Source organism: Lissotriton helveticus, chromosome 5_1 (genome assembly GCF_964261635.1).
Source record: "Lissotriton helveticus chromosome 5_1, aLisHel1.1, whole genome shotgun sequence".
NCBI lineage: Eukaryota > Metazoa > Chordata > Amphibia > Caudata > Salamandridae > Lissotriton > Lissotriton helveticus.
Window position 1 is genome coordinate 775,754,832 of NC_136065.1, and position 16,331 is coordinate 775,771,162.

The following is a 16,331-nucleotide window of genomic DNA, read 5'->3' on the forward strand; positions in this document are numbered from 1 at the left end:
TTAAATGTCACCTTCGATTCTCCTGGTGAGAGGACCGTTGGATTTCACAAAACAGCACATACATAAAAAGAAAAAGAGAACATGCCTGTTAGCAAAACTCTCTGGCAAGGCTGAGAGTCTATACAGTATCTCGCTGACAATGATGAATAATTCATTACTTTTAGCACTTATCTTGTTCTTACAAATATTCACAAGAGAGCCAAGTTATCACTCATGTAAAAACACACTCACCCTATATTAAGGAGAATGTTGCCCCACCTCACCCGGCATTAGCTCAGGTACTGCGGAGCCCCGCTCTGTGCAAACAACAAACACACAAAATGAACCAGTTAGAAGGAAGTACTCTATGGCCAAAGCAAGCCAGTCAACATCACATGGTTCTCAAACGCCTTAGTTCGTATCTCATAACTCACCTAACCGTCGGTACTCCAGACGTCCAACTGGGCTGTCTGTGGGAGGTACCGGCGGCGTCAGTAAGCAGGCTTTTATAAGTCTCAATCTACATACCGGGTAGTGGACGCTGCGCTCATTGCTAGGAGCGTTGTCTGCCCATTTCCGGGTATTCTGTGTTGTCCTCCCATTGGTTGGCGCGGCGCGATGACACACATGCGTCGCGCTCAGACTCATGGGTAATGTAGTTTTACTGAGGCCCGTTTTGATTATAATTACGGACTCCTCAGTCTCCGTTCCGGGGTTCACAAATGATTTAGTTACAGTTGCGGGGTGAAGGCATCACTCCACATAGTGTGGGAACCTCAGAATATTTTAAGAAAAATGTTTGAAAAAAATGTTTTTGAAGAAAGATTACTTCTTAGGAACACTCCCAAATTTCCCGTCTCAATCTAGACACCGGCGCCTCATTCATCTGACACCAGACGCCCTGCTTTAAGCTGTAAGGCTCCTTAGTCAGTGAATGTCAGTGTGATGTTAACCTTTAGCGAGTTATAGATAGCCATTACAAGGTACTCCAATGGGAGTCCATGAGTAATCTCGCCAATATTGCGCCTTATCATTTATTCAATGTACAACACGCTGGTTACAGTTTGTACATTCAAGGGGGCCACCTGGTGTAGCGTAACCTTTGTTCGAGGAATTATTAGGCAATGTAGTCACACTCAAGACGTCTACCCATAGCGGACGTCTTCCTCTCGTGTCATTTACCCCTCTGTCTCCTGCTTGAACAATAAATGGTCGTATCTGACGTCAGTGTATTATCACGCCCCTACGGCATAAAGTCATCAAGTATGCTATATGCAGAAGAATTATTGTGAATCAGTCACATGACACTCGTGACAAAGGGAAGATTCATTAGTGATGTAATAAAAGTACATCTTTTCAGGTATATAGCTCATGGGTGTCAAGGCACTGATTTTTAGATGCTGATAACTTTAGAGTGACATCCAAGGAATGTCTTCATTCAGTCCTTGCCTATCTGTCCCCAATTTGTAAACCCATCTCTGTTCACGTCGGAACAGGAAACTTTTTATGTCCGTGATGTGGGTTGGTATCAATGGTTGCTCTATCACAGTCCAATGCAGATCAGACGGAGTATGCTTGGTTAGTAAAAAATGATTCGTCAGTCTGGTTGACTGTCTAGAGCATCGGATGGAGCTTTTGTGTTCACAAATGCGTGTCTTAATTTTACGGGTAGTCATGCCCACGTATCTCTTATTGCAAGGGCAACTAATTAAGTACACCAAATTGGAGCTGTTGCAATTTGTAAATCTACGTTGCTCCCACGGTCTATCGGTCCCTATGTCAATGCTCTGTGATCTGGTTGTGTTAGGACAGGCTGCGCAGTTCCCACAGGGATGGTGTCCTGTGGCCGCAGGCATGTCCCACAATGTGCCAAGAGCTCGTGGTAACTCTCCTTTGGGACGCGTATGGACCAGTCTGTCCTTTAGATTTTGCCCTCTTTTGAAGGCGAACAACGGAGCTGGGATGGTATCACCTCCAGTATTGAGAATACTCCAGCGTTTTTTTATAATTCTCTGAATTTCGTTAGACTGTGTGGTAAAAGTACTCACACAAGTCATCCGATTGTGATGAGGTTTGAGTGGTAATACCTCCAATAACCCCTCGCGGTTGTTATTGGAGGCTCTCTTTTTTGATCTCCGGATCAGGTATTTAGGATAATGCTTTTGGCCAAGATCTTTTTCAAGGCATTCGGCATGGTGTTCAAAGCGATCTTTGGTGGAACAGTTTCTTTGTATGCGCAAGAATTGCCCATAGGGCAAATTATCTCGAAGAGATTTCGGATGACAGCTGTTATAGTCTAGTAATGAGTTTCGTGACATCGGTTTGCGGTATAATTCTGAAGACAAACCGGTGGCTGAGGGCGTTATCAGAACGTCAAGAAACGCTAATTTGGATCTACTTTGCTCCATTGTGAAGCGTAGAAAGCAATTCCTCACCCCAGTCAGGCTCATAATGACTCTGGCAACTATAGCCATGACGGAAAATTTCTTCCAATTCGAAGATTCGCTCTATCTCCAAGTCAGTGGGACGAGCATGGGCAGCATTTTTGCTCCGTCGCTAGCGAATTTGTATGTTCATAAATTTGAATCAGATAACATCTTCTCAGACACCAACCCTTTCACAGACAAGGTGCGTCTGTGGAAGCGGTATATCGATGATATTTTGGTGATCTGGAGAGGGAGTGAAGAGGAATTAACAACATTTCACGAGTGGCTCAATAGGAGGAATTGCTTTCTACGCTTCACAATGGAGCAAAGTAGATCCAAATTAGCGTTTCTTGACGTTCTGATAACGCCCTCAGCCACCGGTTTGTCTTCAGAATTATACCGCAAACCGATGTCACGAAACTCATTACTAGACTATAACAGCTGTCATCCGAAATCTCTTCGAGATAATTTGCCCTATGGGCAATTCTTGCGCATACAAAGAAACTGTTCCACCAAAGATCGTTTTGAACACCATGCCGAATGCCTTGAAAAAGATCTTGGCCAAAAGCATTATCCTAAATACCTGATCCGGAGATCAAAAAAGAGAGCCTCCAATAACAACCGCGAGGGGTTATTGGAGGTATTACCACTCAAACCTCATCACAATCGGATGACTTGTGTGAGTACTTTTACCACACAGTCTAACGAAATTCAGAGAATTATAAAAAAACGCTGGAGTATTCTCAATACTGGAGGTGATACCATCCCAGCTCCGTTGTTCGCCTTCAAAAGAGGGCAAAATCTAAAGGACAGACTGGTCCATACGCGTCCCAAAGGAGAGTTACCACGAGCTCTTGGCACATTGTGGGACATGCCTGCGGCCACAGGACACCATCCCTGTGGGAACTGCGCAGCCTGTCCTAACACAACCAGATCACAGAGCATTGACATAGACCGTGACATAGACCGTGGGAGCAACGTAGATTTACAAATTGCAACAGCTCCAATTTGGTGTACTTAATTAGTTGCCCTTGCAATAAGAGATACGTGGGCATGACTACCCGTAAAATTAAGACACGCATTTGTGAACACAAAAGCTCCATCCGATGCTCTAGACAGTCAACCAGACTGACGAATCATTTTTTACTAACCAAGCATACTCCGTCTGATCTGCATTGGACTGTGATAGAGCAACCATTGATACCAACCCACATCACGGACATAAAAAGTTTCCTGTTCCGACGTGAACAGAGATGGGTTTACAAATTGGGGACAGATAGGCAAGGACTGAATGAAGACATTCCTTGGATGTCACTCTAAAGTTATCAGCATCTAAAAATCAGTGCCTTGACACCCATGAGCTATATACCTGAAAAGATGTACTTTTATTACATCACTAATGAATCTTCCCTTTGTCACGAGTGTCATGTGACTGATTCACAATAATTCTTCTGCATATAGCATACTTGATGACTTTATGCCGTAGGGGCGTGATAATACACTGACGTCAGATACGACCATTTATTGTTCAAGCAAGAGACAGAGGGGTAAATGACACGAGAGGAAGACATCCGCTATGGGTAGACGCCTTGAGTGTGACTACATTGCCTAATAATTCCTCGAACAAAGGTTACGCTACACCAGGTGGCCCCCTTGAATGTACAAACTGTAACCAGCGTGTTGTACATTGAATAAATGATAAGGCGCAATATTGGCGAGATTACTCATGGACTCCCATTGGAGTACCTTGTAATGGCTATCTATAACTCGCTAAAGGTTAATATCACACTGACATTCACTGACTAAGGAGCCTTACAGCTTAAAGCAGGGCGTCTGGTGTCAGATGAATGAGGCGCCGGTGTCTAGATTGAGACGGGAAATTTGGGAGTGTTCCTAAGAAGTAATCTTTCTTCAAAAACATTTTTTTCAAACATTTTTCTTAAAATATTCTGAGGTTCCCACACTATGTGGAGTGATGCCTTCACCCCGCAACTGTAAATAAATCATTTGTGAACCCCGGAACGGAGACTGAGGAGTCCGTAATTATAATCAAAACGGGCCTCAGTAAAACTACATTACCCATGAGTCTGAGCGCGACGCATGTGTGTCATCGCGCCGCGCCAACCAATGGGGAGACAACACAGAATACCCGGAAATGGGCAGACGACGCTCCTAGCAATGAGCGCAGCGTCCACTACCCGGTATGTAGATTGAGACTTATAAAAGCCTGCTTACTGACGCCGCCGGTACCTCCCACAGACAGCCCAGTTGGACGTCTGGAGTACCGACGGTTAGGTGAGTTATGAGATACGAACTAAGGCCTTTGAGAACCATGTGATGTTGACTGGCTTGCTTTGGCCATAGAGTACTTCCTTCTAACTGGTTCATTTTGTGTGTTTGTTGTTTGCACAGAGCGGGGCTCCGCAGTACCTGAGCTAATGCCGGGTGAGGTGGGGCAACATTCTCCTTAATATAGGGTGAGTGTGTTTTTACATGAGTGATAACTTGGCTCTCTTGTGAATATTTGTAAGAACAAGATAAGTGCTAAAAGTAATGAATTATTCATCATTGTCAGCGAGATACTGTATAGACTCTCAGCCTTGCCAGAGAGTTTTGCTAACAGGCATGTTCTCTTTTTCTTTTTATGTATGTGCTGTTTTGTGAAATCCAACGGTCCTCTCACCAGGAGAATCGAAGGTGACATTTAATTCATTTAAGTTTCCTTGTTTACTATGCACTAATTAAGCAGTAGCAACATAGGTCCTGACGAAGCAGTAAGTGACCCCGGGGCACAGGTAAAGCTGCAGAAACATGTCGACCATGACCATGTGAACTGTCTAGGTAGTTATTTGTTTGACACTACCTTTTGCACTGTTTTTAGAGAGTGGGAGCAGAAGGTTGTTAATAAATTCATTTTCCTTCTTCGACCCATTTTTAAACCACCACCTTTTGAAAAATTCTTTATTTTCTTTATTATTCAGCACTGCTTACTAGTCACATCCTGATCCCTACCTGTTTGATATAGCTCATTGGGCAATTTTTCACCATCAGGCTTACGCTGCGCCAAATCGTACATTGGGTCTCTCCTTGTGTACCTATGGTGGCCTTCCCAAATGATGTAGGGCGGTACAGGATGGACTCTGATGGGAACACTGTAACAAACTTGAAGGTGCCCCATGATTGATTTTGCTATCAGCACATGCATTCATCCAACCCTCACGTGTTAGGGTTTTTTTTACTTAATGCTACTTGTAAGTTGGTGTCTAGTAGTCTTAAGGGACGTAGCATTTTGGTCGTTAAATTTCCCTTAGACCCCCTATAGTGTATTTTTTTTTCGATATTTACCACCAACTTTTAGTTGGTGGTAAATACCGAATCCTTAACTCAGAAATGCACTCACTTGAGTGCTCCCTACATTAAGGATTCGGTATTTTACCGGATTGGTATTTTAAGGAATCTGTAATTTACCGATTCCTTAAATTACCGATTCGGTAAATTACCGAATCCTTAAATTTAGCCCCTACATCTCAAATGCCCAATACCGGTCGGTAACGGCCGAAATTCGGTCATTTCGGCCATTACCGACCGGTATTGGGCCTCCCACATATGGCCCATAGTGATGTGTTTCTTCATTATTAGGCCCATAGGCACAGCATTTGCTTTAGGAACGTCTTCGTATGTTTCATTTTTAAAGAAAGTGCGCCCCCCATGATCCTGTCATGGGTTGAATTACCGATGCATTTTGTGACTGTTACCACTGCCAAGCTGATTAACTATCAAGGTTGCTTGGTTAGGGGGGGCGCTAGAGGGCGCCGAGCGAGATGGCCGCACATCGGTGAGGCTCCGCCGAGACCATCTAATATTTGCTACATAATCCTACATATCCCGCCTTACTTGAGCCCCAGCTGGAAGCAGAACAGCGTCTGCAGTGCCCGGGACCCCAATGCGGTGCTTCCTCCTAATCGAAAGATAGCGGAATCGCCTCCGGAGACGTTCTGCTCGGCGCCGGGTTCGCGCCTGGAGAGATCCGTGCTTCCTTCCTGCGCCTGCCCCGAACCTGGACGGACCGGGGATCTCCTTCACTGCCTGCGGAGGGAGTCGGGGACAGCAACGCATGGTGCCTGGTGCGACGGCGCTTGACGGGGCTGAGAAGTGCGGCGCATGAGAAGCGAACAGCCTAGCCCGGCCCTGCTGGTAGCGGTGAGTGGGGCGGGGAACTAAGCGAGCCCGGGGCTGCGGAGGCGGCGCTGGGCCGCTCTGGGCCGCGCTGTGCGAGCTGCGGCCGGCGGGGACGTGGAGGGGGGCCTAGCATGCGGTGGTGTGACGGCGCTGAGGTCCATGGTAGGAGGAGAGGCCACTGAGCACACTGTATGACCTTCCTCTGGGCAGTAGGGTATATTTACATTTTGGCGCGAAAACGGCGACGGGCGCCATAGCTGCTTATATCTCAGACTGGCGATAACTGCGGGGCCACCGGACTGTTCTGTGGGACAAGGCCGCTACTACACCCTTTGAAGCTTAAGGGGACACTTTCTGCAGGGCTCTTCCTGAATAGCAGAGGCGATTGGGCAGGGGCACTGCTCAGTTAGACACCATGGGCAGGCCGGAAAGAAATCAACCGAAGATCACGTTTGAGACTAAAAAAACGGCGCCATCATCTTCGCAGGTGTCACCTGACGCTGAGCAAGGGGGGGGCAGTTGGGGGCACCCCGAACCTAGAAGCTACATTGGTGGCCATGCAGAAAACGCTACAGTCTATAGAAGGCACCATGGAGTCAGTTAACCATCGGCTAGATCACATGGCGACTCAATTTGACCGCCAGAATGAGCGGATGGGGGAAATGGAACAGAGAGTGTCTGCCACGGAAGATGGGCTCACTACGGTCACGACTAAAGTGTTTAATATGGAGAGGGTGCTAGCGGTCATACAGGCGAAGAATGAGGAGTTGGAAGGGAGGTCCAGAAGGAACAATATACGCGTTACGGGCCTGCCAGAATCTACAAATGTTGGCCGGATGGAGGACTTCATGGAGCGCATGCTGGTGGAAATTTTTGGGGCGGACCAGTTGTCACGAGTCTTCATTGTGGAGCGCGACCACCGGTCTCTGGCGAAGCGTCCAGTGCCTGGGGCGCAGCCGCGTCCTATTATAGCACGTATCCTGAACTATAGAGACCGGGATGTCATATTGCGCCTGGCGAGGGAAAAGGGCACTATTGAATACCAGGGTAACAAACTGGAGTTTTATCCTGATTTCACCATGGCGGTGCAAGCGGCGAGGAAAGAATTTACCACAGTGAAGCAGCTCTTGCGCGTCGAGGGCGTCCAGTACGCCATGTTGTACCCTGCACGACTTTGGATAGGGCCCCCATCAGATAACAAAATTTTTACTTCTCCTAAGGCGGCCATGGACTACGCAAAAAAGCAGAAAAAGCGAAAAAGAGACTCGATTGAGCGCCGAGATGGGGAAGACGATGGGCAGGATGAAGTGGCTTAGCACGTTGTACACAGTTGATTGAGTGCGCTACACGGACAAGATATCCTGCTTTGATACGCACTGATTGACCATTTTGTTTGTAAATGCTGCCCATATCTTGGGCGACCTGTCAGCGGGATTGTGCATAGGCGAGCCCGTGAATGGTGGCATGTGAGAGATTTGATGGCCCATGCTGTAGACGTCTGCCACGCATCATGTGCTCTAATCTGGGCCATCTCTACTGCTGGGCTTATTGGGATGCTGCATGGACGCTGTGGCCGAATGGGGACGTATACGCATATTATATTATTTGCTTGTGCCATTGTTCTCATTTAATAGTACTTATGTGGTAACTCGAATGTGTAAGATAAGAGCCCTATGGCGGTATATTGATATGTAGCTGCTGACTGTTGTTCATATGGCTAAACAGGTGGGGTGAAAGGGCTGGGGTTGTCAATGGTGAGTATGGTCTGCACTCTCGTTAGTTCGCTGACGGGAGTTGTGTGCCTCTGCGCCCCCGACTATGGGAGTTCCCCACACACATTTGAATGCAATGTTGGGTTTTGTGCGGGGGGAGGGAAGGGGATGGCTTTGGCAGGTTGGGGATGCTGAAGTGGGTGGTGGGGTGGGGATGGATTGGTTGCCGTTTGGGGCAGGGTTGATGTGTTTTCTGGTCAAAAATGGGAGGAATGGGAGGTCTAAAAGGTGTTTGGAGCAACGTAGGTATGTGTACTGTTGGGCTTGTGAGGAGATTCATGGCATTACTGGATTGCTGGGCGGTGGGTACTGGACATTTGGGAGGAGGTTGGGAGATGTTTACTGGCTGTTAAGTAAATTGAAGATCTGGAAATATGGATAAAGGGGGTAAGCTCTCTTGTGTTACCTGGAATGTGCGAGGATTGAATAGACCTCAGAAGACTAGACAGATGCTAGTGTTCCTGAATAGGCATGGGGTACAGGTAGTTTTTCTTCTTATAGAAACGCACCTACGTGGAAAAGCAGCCGAAATTGTGGGTAAGCAGTGGGCGGGGGTGCGGCTGGCGACGGCATATTCCTCTTATGCACGAGGGGTGATGATCCTAATTAAGAAGAATGTTCCGTTTGAAGTGATCCATGAAGATATTGACCAGGATGGTCGATATATCATTGTACATGGTAAATTGTGCGGGACCTTGGTCACTTTACTTAATGTGTACGGCCCAAATGTGGATGATCCTAACTTCTATGTTACACTTTGGAACAAAATATATCAGCTCCCCCCGTCAGCTGTGCTATGTGGAGGGGATTTGAATGTCACATTGGATGTCGAGTTGGACAAAAAACAGGACAGGCCTTGTGTGTGGAAGAAGGCTGCTGCTGCGGTTTGTGAGGGTATGCGTGGACTGGGGTTGATGGATGCTTGGCGCTTGAGGCACCCGGGTAGACGGGAGGGAACATGCTACACGTCGGCACATGATACATGGTCCAGATTGGATTATTGGCTGGTGACTCGGGATGTGAGTGGATGGATTCTGGATGTAGAACATCTGCCTCGCACGATCTCTGATCATGCACCGGTTCGCTTGGTGTTGCAATTGCCGACACATGCGCCGGCTCCTTTTACGTGGCGCCTATCGCCTGGAGTTTTGTCTGATCAGGTACTGAGAGATCGACTGCGTCAGATAATTGAGGAGTTTTTTAGCGACAATGTGGGATCGGTTGCAGAGATGAGTACAGTGTGGGAGGCCTTTAAGGTGACCGTAAGAGGGGCGTGTATTGGACTCAGATCGGGAGTGCTTACATCACTAAGGGATTCCATGGCTAGGTTGGAAAGAGAATTGTTGGTCCTTGAAAGGCAGCTGGAGGAAAGTTCGGGGGATACGCTATTGGCCGAAATTAGAGTGAAAGTCACTGAGTATAACGAGCTGGCGGATCAGGAGGTGAAATTTCTGTCCAAACGCACTAGGGCGAGATATTACGGTGAAGGGGGTAGACCAGGGAAGGGTCTGGCGGACAGAGTGAGGGACCCCTGGGCTCGCTACTGCACTGTGCAAGAAATAGAAGATGGAGACGAAGTGGTGACTAGCACAGCTGGTGTTCTGGCTTGTTTTACAAAATACTACGCACAGATGTATGAGCACAGGGACACAGCGGATGAGGAAGACATAAACCGGTATTTTGAGGACGTCGCTCTGGTGTGGCTATCGAGGGGGCAACAGGAGTTCCTTATGCATAATATCACGAAGGAGGAATTTAGAGATGCAATAGCTGCACTCCCGAATGGCAAGGCAGCTGGCACAGATGGTTTGCCCTCTGAATTTTACTAAGAGTTTGCGGATCTGCTGATCCCACACTTGGCGACGGTCCTGGAGGAGGCGGTGGACTGCGGTCAGTTACCGACCACGATGAGAGAAGCGCTACTAGTAGCGCTGCCTAAGCCGGGTAAGCCTCCAAATAAATGCGACTCATATCGCCCTCTCTCCCTCATGAACACTGATATAAAAATAATAGCTAAGGTATTGGCCACAAGGCTGCGGTTATTGCTCCCTGTCATGGTGCTGCCGGATCAATCGGGGTTCGTTCATCTCCGGTCCACTACCCACAATCTGCGGGCTCTGTTCGCGGTATTACATTTGCTCAAACCGGAACTGGCTGCGGTGGCTGTTATGCTCGACGCCGCTAAGGCCTTTGACTCGGTGGCCTGGCGGTATATGATAACCATCCTGCACCGAATGGGAGTGCCCTTTTTCTTCACATCACTGATAACACTCCTATATACTAATCCCATAGCGAGGGTGAGGGTTAATGGTCATGTCTCTAGCCCATTTCCGGTTCAGAGGGGGACGAGGCAGGGCTGCCCTCTCTCGCCGTTGCTATTCGCTATTGTGATGGAGCCGCTGGCCTGTATCTTAAGGCAGAAATATGCAGAGGCAGCATTGAAGTTCCCGCTCAGGTCATTGGCAGTGTCCATGTATGCTGATGACATGGTTCTTTATGTGAGAGATCCTGCTCTGTACCTAGAACCTATACTACGAGAGTTTATCAAGTTTGGTCGTTACTCTGGACTGACTATCAACTGGGACAAATCTGTTGTGCTGCCCCTCACGGATGCTACCCGCCAGATTCCCTTAGAATTTCCGTTGGAATGGGCGACAGAGTCAGTTCGGTATCTGGGCGTCTGGATACATCGTGACAGCCAAGAAATAATAAGGGCTAAATATGGTGTGGCTATCTCTAAATTGGAAGATCAGGTGGCGCGTTGGACACGACTCCCTCTGACCCTGGCGGATAGGGTGTCTTTAATCAAAATGGTGGTATTGCCGAAATTCCTCTATCTCTTTGTCAACATACCTGTCCCGTTGAAATCTCATTTTTTTTCCAGGTTAAGATCCCTGCTGATTACATTGACTTGGGCTGGTAAGAAACCGCGGGTAACGTGGGAAGTGTTGACCAAACCGTATGAGCTGGGGGGCTTTGCAGTGCCGGATATGAAACTATATTATTTGTGTGCGCGAGCACATTTCGCAAGCTACTGGCTGTCTGCACCTCCATATACTCCGCATGTGGCGCTTGAAGCCAGTGCTGTCATGCCGAACCCGTTACGAGCCATGATAGTCAACGATCATTCCATTTTTGATAAGGGAGAGGTAGACACGGTAAAATCCACGGCGACCGCCTGGCGGGAGTTGGGCAGACGAGCAGACAAGTTGCCCCTATATGCGCCAGCTATGCCACTTCTCCATCACTCAGACATCTCGGTCTCGGGTGAAATTGGAGGTTTACAGTCCCTGCAGGGGGCTGGGCTGCACACCATGGGGGACCTTTTCCCTGGGGCATCATTCCTCTCCTTGCAGACTATGACGGACCACTCTGATAATGCTGTTATGTCCACTTTTACATACGTCAGACTTCGGGCTGCCATTCATGCGCTATACCCAACATATCCGGGAGAACCACCGGCACTCGGTGCCTTACAATTGCTTTACACCACTATGGACAGGGCTAAGCTGCTTTCTAAGCTGTACCGAGCTGCACAGGAGGATGAAGGGGGAGGCGCGGTACTGGCCAAGACTAGATGGGATAGGAGCCTTCCAGAACCACTGAGTGATGATGAGTGGACTGAATGCTGCACTATGACTGGGGGATATGTGGCCAATGGCAATTTCCGTCTTCTTCATTATAAGTTTGTGCATCAGTGGTATTACACACCGGTCCAACTGGTACGGTATGGCCTACGGGTGAATGCTCAGTGTGTTCGGTGTGGGGAGGATGACGCTGACTTTGTGCATCTGGCCTGGGGATGTTCACGTGTGTATGCATTCTGGAGGGCAGTCTCTGAGAAACTAACTGCCATGACTTCGATTGAGATTGAGTTGGATGTGCGCCTGTGCCTCTTAGGAATCGCCTCTGGCATACCTGCTCAATCGAGACGTTTCATTGTATTGGCGCTACAATTGGCTAAACGGAGGGTTGCCATGGTATGGGGGGGAAGGAGAGCGCCTGATATTCAACTGTGGCTGACTGACATAGCTTACTGCAGAGATCAATTAAATTGTTACTATGAGGAGTTGCCGGAATCGGCAAGGCCACGAGATATATGGGCACCGTATACGTTATATATGCTTTCCCTAGCTGATGAAGATAGCGTGGTGAGTGGAAGTGGAGGGTCTTTGGAAGGAGAGGGTGGGCCTGTATGAGCGCTTACCATGAAAGGGACTGCTGCGTGACATGGTTGGTCCGAGTGACTCATGAGTCTGGATTTGGGGTTCGCATGGCCTTGAGCGAGTTTCCGCTGCTGCGATTTTAAGTGTGGAATTGATGAATATTGTGGGGTGACGGGAATAGTTCATAAGGATTATATGCCCTGGCTGCTCGCTTTCTTGCCACTTAGAGGATCGAACGTACTATTGCCATACTGCTTCAAAGACTCCGAATACTTACTATGACCAGGAACCAGAACTGACCAGGTGGGAGTTGGAGTTTACTGTTGATTGAGTTTGTTTTGAAAAAAATACGAAAAATGAGACCGAGATTGCATAGGGGCTACACAACTGAAGAATTACAAATGACTCAGAATGCTGACTCTTATTGCTTTTACAAACTTCGACATGCTGAATACTTTTGCTACTGAAGGTTGTTTGAAAAGTCAGCTACATTGACTGTAACGTTGATTGCGGCCGGCCCTGGCAGTGGGTTGTAGGCACACCGCTGTGTATATATATTATGTGCAATAAAGGTCTTTAAAAAAAAAAAAAAAAAAAAAAAAAAAGGTTGCTTGGTTAGTGGTTGTCACTTCTGAGCAAAAGTCATCATCATCAATGTCATCAATATTCTTTGTAACTTCAAAATCATCACCACCACCATGTTAATTTATGCTTAATATCGTGATACTATTATTTATCATACTCAGAATGGACAGAATATTTATGATATTTCCCCACATTTAAAAATACAACAAACGTGATCAATTCTTTATAGAGCCTAAGATATTGCATCCTGCCCTCTCAGAGGCTAGTACGTGCCTGAGGAATCTGTTATCTTGCTTGCAACCTTCTCCTGTCACACATGGTGGGCCGATGAAACTTACCGTTACTCCATCTATCTTGAAGAGTGACAGGGCCTGAGCATTGGTATTGACATCGAACCGATAAGTGAGCAGGTTAAGGTTGTCGATGGATCGCGCCTGAACTCGCACCACCTCAGTGCCAGTGGCAATGTTCTCCAGAATGACTGCCTGATACTCGGAGCTGGAGAACTGGACCACTTCATCTGGCTCGTTCAGCAGGGTGACGTAAATGGTGCAGTAGCCACGATTATATGGGGGAGCCTGGTCAGTAGCAGACACGTTCATATAGTAGCTGGTCTTGGTCTCGAAGTCAAGGTAATCAATGGTGGTGAGGAGGCCTGTGCTCTCATCCATTCCAAATCTGCCATCCGAGCCAGACACAATCTTGTAAATCACGAGGCCTCCATCTCCTGCAGTTAGTGGTGAGAAGACGAGGGACATTCAATTATTTTTCAGTCTTCGCTCTAGGACTGTCATGCATTTCAAGGGCTTTGAATCGACATTATTTTTAGACTTCTTTTGAAGTCTGAAAGCAAATATGTATCAGACCATGACAACAATGTTAACTCTACTTTGAAACCAGTCTATAAATCTAAGAGTTTGAGCTGTCTTTTTAAATATAATATTTCATGCGTTTTAAATGTGATTAACGTTGGCCCCATGTTGCTGACTGTGTGTCATCTGCTTTGTCTTTTACTACTTGATATTTTTCATGTCAGCTTTAATGTATGCACGTTTTTAGATGTGATCAATGTTGGCCCCATGTTGCACATCAGATGTTATCTGTTTTGTTTTTTATGCATAATGCAATCAGTTTGAATGTATGTATACTTGTATGGTTGTTTTATACACACCCGAATAACGTTTTTGAACTGAACTGAACAGTCTATGGATCCACGCGTGTTGATTGCTTGCAACAGGAAACCTGTTTCAGTTCAGAGGAGGCCTGATGAGGAACTATTGGTATTTCACCGTTTATATGTTTGATCAGAGGTTGTGTATTTAATGTACACATTTCTCCAGGTGTCACTCCATTTGATGTTTTTTCAGCCTATCCGGGGGGTGCCTAGCATCTATTTGAAAGTTTCCAGCGTTCCCCACGGATTTCCTACCTGTGTCGCGATCTGTTGCTCGCACAACGGTGACGGAGGTTCCAATGCCTGCAGTCTCCCGCAGCCCCAGTCGGTTGTACTGCTGCTGGGTGAAGACGGGCACTTCGTCGTTGACGTCTTCCACGTATACGAGAACCTGGAAAAAGAAGACGTACAGCAGATCAAGCATGGACAAAACAGATGTGTTACATTTAAATTCCGTATAAGGTCGTGCATTGTAGACTCGTATTAAACCAGTACATTCAAGAATACACGAGCAATAATATTGATCATATATGCAGGATTCATCCTAAACGAAATAGTGTGTGGGTCTTCAATAATAAGCATTACTGATGATCAAGAGAGCATGTTTTGGCGACCTATGACGGATAAAAGGCTGATTAAGCACTGCTGAGATTCAACTCTACAAGTGCAAGTTGCACACAAATGTTAAGCAGGGGCGGCTTAGCAGCAGGCTGACATAAATATACAGTGCATCCTGCCGTTAACTGTGGATTGCTAAGAAGCTATCCTAAGGAAATTCGTGTATAGTTCTACTCACACCACAGGGAAACAAATGTAAGCCAGAAAGCCACATGAAAATATAATAAAGATAAGAAAATTGTAAAAAATAAATAAATACCAAAATGTATCTTAACTAGGGCTTAGGAAAATTAAAACACTATCTGCGAGGTGCAGATCCTGGACTGGTGTTCCGTGACACTTCCTAAGCAGTCTCTGGATGTCAAGAAGTCCCCCCTGACAGCCTTGAACTTTGCAGCTTAGACAACCCATACTCTTACTAAGAGATCCCTTAATCTTGTGTGTAAAACAGAAACAAATCAACAATACACACCTACTCAATGGCCAATAGCTTTGGAAACAGAGGCTGCCAGTGGTGTAGGTCCTCCTCATCTACTGACTTGTATGGATCAGGGGTAGATGTTCAGGCCTCCATAAGCATTGGACGCAACTTGGGAGTTATGGCCACACATATTCAAAGACAATCTACTGAAAAAAGGCTCAAGGGGCTGAGGATTAAAGACCCTGTCTATGTCAACTTGCAATGTGGGTATGTCATGAAATGTGTGCATGTCTTTAGAGGTGCAAAACTGGTGAAGACCTCCCACAATATTCCAAAAATGGCACATTAACAGTCTCTTTACCCTGCCTATGACTGTCAAAGACATATACTTTTATAATTGTTGCTAAAAACAGCAAATTCCAGATTTAGGAAAAGGCTGGAATGAAGCAAAAAGAAGGGCAATTAGATCATACATTATTAAAAGAACCATGAAGCTAATTCTCCAAAATGAGTGTGAATGTGTCTTCCTTCTCATCCCTCACCACTCCCCTTTCTTACCTCTGCCTTCCTCTTGTATTCTCCCCTTCTCCGTTGATCCATTACATTCTCACCCTCGTGTGAATGGGACAGACAGGGTATACCATATTTTGACTGTATTTTATTGTATTTGTTCTTTTTACAATGGAAATTATTTTCTTCATGGCTATCTTTGAAGTTATCTGCAGCGCAATCAATTCTCGACCATTTTACAAGAAATGCCAGTGATTTGTGTGCATTTTAAAATGTAAATTATTTCACCCATGTCATTGGCGATGCCTAACGAATCTTTTCAAACAAACTCGTATTGCACATTGCTGGTTTGGCACAGTATTTTCAGAAATAAACGCATAATCAACACATCAGGATTTTCTGTCTTCCTATAAAAAGTTGGCAAAGTTGTCTTTTCATGTACTGTAATAATGCAGAGATTACCTTGGAAAATATTAAGGGCTAGGACCCAAAGATTATTTT

General features: G+C 46.4%; 1 protein-coding gene across 1 annotated transcript in view; it reads right to left on the reverse strand.

Moving 5' to 3' along the window:
* The window catches only part of CDH23 (cadherin related 23), a 1,152,220-nt gene that overhangs the window by 833,053 nt on the left and 302,836 nt on the right, over positions 1 to 16,331 (reverse strand). Inside the window, exons 6-7 of the mRNA XM_078641088.1 lie at positions 14,537 to 14,672; positions 13,446 to 13,834 (exon numbers count right to left, since the gene is read on the reverse strand). Of these exons, the coding sequence (XP_078497214.1) occupies positions 13,446 to 13,834; positions 14,537 to 14,672 (525 nt within the window). The remainder of the gene's footprint in view (positions 1 to 13,445; positions 13,835 to 14,536; positions 14,673 to 16,331) is intronic.